Source organism: Cynara cardunculus (assembly GCF_001531365.2).
Source record: "Cynara cardunculus var. scolymus isolate 2C chromosome LG 7, CcrdV1, whole genome shotgun sequence".
NCBI lineage: Eukaryota > Viridiplantae > Streptophyta > Magnoliopsida > Asterales > Asteraceae > Cynara > Cynara cardunculus.
Window position 1 is genome coordinate 7,243,461 of NC_037534.1, and position 4,896 is coordinate 7,248,356.

The following is a 4,896-nucleotide window of genomic DNA, read 5'->3' on the forward strand; positions in this document are numbered from 1 at the left end:
AATAAAAACATCATCGCTTTCTCAAAATCACATAAAGTCATATTATAACATCGACTGAGATAAAGAATAAAATAAAATATTAAAAATACGATGTATCTCGCTGCATTGCGCGAGTACGCTTCTAGTATTATTAAATCAAAAGTAGATTATTTCGTTATTAAACATAAATTAAATTATTATAAAAAATTAAATTAAAGAAATTACACAAAAACCGAGAACTTTTAAATATGTAATTTGATAATAACATCAATACTTTTTTTTCAAATTTATATTTAATTCAAAAATAAAAACATCACCGTTTTCTCAAAACCACGTAAAACCGTATTATATCGACAAAGACAACCAATAAAACGAAACATTAAAAAAAGATGTATCTCGCTACATTGCGCGAATACACTTGTAGCATATTTAAAATTAACAAATAATACATCAATAAAGTAAAAGAAAACAATCAAATATCACGTTGCAAAACTATGCGTTAGGTCATGACGTGACATAAACTTAACATGACGTGAGACACAAATCTTGAACAACGACGTGTTATGACGACTGTTGCGACGAACCTTTTAGAACAGTAACGTCATAAACAAACATTATTTTTATAAAAACAATTATTTTTATAACTTAAAAAGAATGTAGAACACAATAGAGCCAACAATCCAACGAATATTTCCATTATTAATGAGTTTGAGCCAAATCTCAAAAATACAACCCACCAAGCCAAAAGTACAACCCACATGCACCATTTTTAACCCAACAACAAAAAAAAAGTAAACTAAAAGGTGGCCGTCACCATCGTTGATTTAATCGGTATACTCCCGGCACGTGGCCCCAGGCTGAACAGCCTTCGCCGCCGGCGACGCCTGTACATCCGGTGTCGGAGGAACAGGCGTGACTAGCAACTCCGGTGGCAGATCGGCAGCTAAACCCTGCAAGTAGAAAGTATAGAATAGCTTGAAAGGAAACACTATCTGCTGAAGCTTCACTTGACCATACGCTCCGGTGAAGATTCCGGTACCGCCGGTGATGCAAAGATAGGTTTCCTCCGTCGTCAAGTAAGCACCCTGCACTGATATCTGCCCATATTCTCCCAAGTGAAAGCTATAAGAAGCCTCGTATCTGTCCCCTTTCTTCTCCGGGATGTTTCTGATCAGAATGCAAATTCCGGCGGTGATCCCCAATCTCGTTTGAAGATCCGCACTGTAAACCTGTACCGGAATCAAAAATCTCGCCGTCAGTTTCCCTCGCCGGAGTAAACCGACCCACTACTAAATCTGAAGTAAGACCTTCAGATCTTTTCCCCATTTTTTCCGGTGAACTAAATAAAGATCCAAACTAAAAGCAAAAAGAAATTACTTTATTGGAAAACGGAACAAGATCACCGAGGGAATTCACAGGTTTTTGACCCAATCGGAGATACACAGGGCTGCCACGGTCTCCCTCGTTCATCTCATACACACAGAGTTCATGAATTTTAGCTGCAAATCACCACAAACCATCGAACAAAATCAAAAACCCATAAATATTTTTACAAAAATCTTGGAGTAAAAACTCGATTTCACTTACTGGGTCTTGAAGATTCTGAAGGGTTGCTCTGACTCTTGACACTAAACGCCCTCCGGCTGCAGGAGCTGTTGGTGGCGGTGGTCAGTCTGTGAGTGAAAATTGGGTTATTGGAGTTTTTGAATGAAAGGAGGTTATTAGCAGGTAGGAGTTGAGGAGGTTTGACAGCTGATAACTTCAAAGATGCAGGGATTGATTGAAGAGAAGCTGAAGCAGCAGCAGCCATTGATAAGGTTTGTTGGTGTGATTTCAAATGTTAGTGACAATGATGAGTTATAAATACATGTGTCTGTGTATGATATACATATATATATAGGCACACAGAGACAGAGGGGTGGTGGTTTCGTGGAAGTGGAAAAAAAATCTCTCAAACCTCGTCTTATTCTATTTAGCCCATCTTGTCAAAAAAGCTGATTATCGGTGTTCCAACCGGCTCCATGTGAAATTGGTTTTTTCGGAACCTGTTTTGTATTTGAATAAAGTTGTTTCGTCTTTTTACGAACTAAGTTATTCGTAAGTTTCTTAAAAAAGCACGTTATGGATGTCGTCTTGCCATGACACGACTCTAAGCACGTGACTCGCAGTATGGCGTGTTATAGCGCATTATAGCTCGTTAAGAGGTGGATGAGTTCCTTTTATATGTATAAATTATGGCTTGTTAAATCAGGTTTTAATGATTACAATTATTCCCTGGAAATGGGAATTCCTTGAACAACAAATTAAAGGTGAGGAAGATTTTGAATTTAATTTGGATGACAAAAATAAATGATGATAATTACATGGAAGGATAATTTCTTCATAAGATATATCAAATCTAGTCCACTCTAAGGGTGCGTTTGGTTTGCGGGAATATAATGGATTTGGAAGGATTTGGATTTCAAATTCATTCCAATCCTATGTTTGGTTTGCTAAGTCATCAGGATTTGAAATCCCGGGAATCCCTTAAAATCCCGTAAACAAGGGATTTGAAAATCCTTTGAAAAAAGGCTGGATTTAGAATCCTAAGGCAAACCATTTCTTCTTCGACGCTTCACGCTCTCGCCGGTAGGGGTGCTCAAAAACCCGATGAACCCGTGAACCCGACCAACCCAACCTGAATTTAAAAAAAAAAAACCCAACCCAAGGTAACCCGATGCATGATCGATAAAAAAAATTAGCCAACCCGGCCTTATTGGGTTGGAATCGGGTCAGGCCCAAAAAAACCCGACCAACCCGACCTTAACTTTAGCTTTGAATTGTATATGACAATCACGACATGACCACCTCAACGTCAAGAAAGCGAAAGCATCGGGGTTGGAAACGTCTAAAACTATTGTTATTGATTGATGTATTATCATTTGGTTTAAACATTTTTATTGTAATATCTAAATATTTGATGAACTTGCATATTATCTTGAATGGTCGGTCGTATTTCAAAAGAAAGTTTCATTTATTTTTATGTGATKTTACATTGTTTAAACACAACCCGATCAACCCGAACGGGTTGGGTTGGGTTGGGTTAAACTTTTGTTTGGGTTAGGTTGGGTTGAAAATTTTCAAACCGCCAACATTGGGTTGGGTTGTTAAAACGGCTCCAAACCGATCAACCTGCGCCGTGAGCACCCTTACTCGCCGGTGTCCCCTCCACCTCCCCACTGCCCTCGCCGCCGCCGGTGCTCTCCTCCTCTTCTCCTCCTCGTCCGCTTCCCTACTGCTCGCGCCGCTTCCCCACTGCTCGCTCCGCTTCCCCACTGCTCTCGCCTTCTCTCGTCATTGCAATCATCGGTGTCTCCTCCACCTCCCCACTGCCCTCGCCGCCGCCGGTGCTCTCCTCCTCTTTTCCTCTTCGTCCGCTTCCCCACTGCTCGCGCTGCTTCCCCACTGCTCACGCCGCTTCCCCACTGCTCTCGCCTTCTCTCGTCATTGTAATCGCCGATGCTCTCTCTCCTCTTCTCCGCCTTCTCTCATCAATCAGCAGGTAAGAACATATATCTGCCCTCGTTGTGTCTGTAGATTTGCATATGTTATTTAGGAATTCCTATTAACATTTATTTAGGTTTCGTAATTGATCCGGTATTAGATTTACTTATTAGGTTTCAATCATCGTCTGTGGAGTTGCATATGTTATTAGGTTTCTATCATCGTCTCTGTAGATTTGCCTGACTGTGGAATGGATTTCAAATGCAATCCAAATCCTGCAAACCAAACACAAGAATGGATTTTAAATCCAATCCAATCCAAATCCCATGGAATCCAAATCCCTCATAGGAATCCAAATCCCTCAGAAACATTCACGCAAACCAAACGCACCCTAAGAGTGCGTTTGGTTTGTACGAATGGAATGAAATTGGGGGGATTTGGATTTAAAATCCATTCCAATCATGTGTTTGTTTTGCCAAATTATCAGGATTTGAAATCCCAGGATTTCATTAAAATCCATTAAACAAGGGATTTAGAAATCCTTTGCAAAGGGACGGGATTTCATTAAAATCCATCATTCCTCCCGCTTCCCTTCACCTCGATTCCCTCCCACCGCTTCCTCCCGCTTCCTTTCACCTCGTTTTCCTCCCATCGCTTCCTCCCGCCCTAATCAGTCCTCCTCACCGGTGCTCCCTTCCCATCCCCTCGCGAAGCTGCGCCCTAATCGGTCCTCCTCGCCGATGCTCCCTTCCCGTCACCTCGCGAAGCTGCGCCCTAATCGGTCGTCCTCGCTGGTGCTCCCTTCTCGTCCCCTCGCGAAGCTGCCTCCCTAACCCGCCGGTAAACCCCTCCGCTTCGCCGCCTTCTCCCATCACTCAGCAGGTAAATCCTTTTCCCCTTTTCTTGAATGTTTTGGCTTCTGTTAATAACAGTTTCAAAATGTAGTGGTTTGATGCTTTTTCTTGATTTAGTTCTTGAAATTGATGCTTTTACATCTTCCTGTCCCCTTTCTTGATTTAAATTTACCGAGTTCTTTTCTAGCCGTTGAACGTCTTGAGTATGCTTTAATGTAACGATCATCTAAGCTTAAGGCTTTTGTACAATCGTCCTCAGCTTCCTGGAATCTAATGAATTGAAAATATGGGGACATAAATAAAAAAATGTAGAATAAAGTATTTATTAATATACAGTGTTTGAAGGATTTCATTTACATGGATGATATGCAAATTTCAGGCATGTATCTGTTGTTGTGTAGTTGAATTACTTGTTGAAATTCTTTCATGCTTTCATGGTAATCCAGCTAGATGTTGAAAAGTGAAAACTTGTTTTTTTAGCCAAGGTGAATAAACGGATTTCAAATCCAATCCAAATCCTGCAAACCAAACACAGGAATGGATTTTAAATCCAATCCAATCAAAATCCCTCCTGCAAATC

The 4,896-nt window shown here is 40.8% G+C and overlaps 2 protein-coding genes across 2 annotated transcripts; both read right to left on the reverse strand.

Annotated features, from left to right (window-relative positions):
• Positions 1-646: 646 nt before the first annotated feature.
• LOC112515446 (allene oxide cyclase, chloroplastic-like) lies at positions 647-1,842 on the reverse strand. Its single transcript, XM_025122275.1, has 3 exons — positions 1,567-1,842; positions 1,357-1,478; positions 647-1,208 (listed from the first exon to the last, which is right to left on the reverse strand). Exons 1-3 carry the CDS (start codon positions 1,787-1,789, stop codon positions 804-806), a joined length of 750 nt encoding a protein of 249 aa, XP_024978043.1. The 5' UTR covers positions 1,790-1,842; the 3' UTR covers positions 647-803.
• Positions 1,843-3,167: 1,325 nt separating this feature from the next.
• On the reverse strand, positions 3,168-4,334 carry LOC112515744. The gene is made up of 3 exons (XM_025122660.1): positions 4,147-4,334; positions 3,702-3,705; positions 3,168-3,500 (listed from the first exon to the last, which is right to left on the reverse strand). Exons 1-3 carry the CDS (start codon positions 4,332-4,334, stop codon positions 3,168-3,170), a joined length of 525 nt encoding a protein of 174 aa, XP_024978428.1.
• Positions 4,335-4,896: the final 562 nt, after the last annotated feature.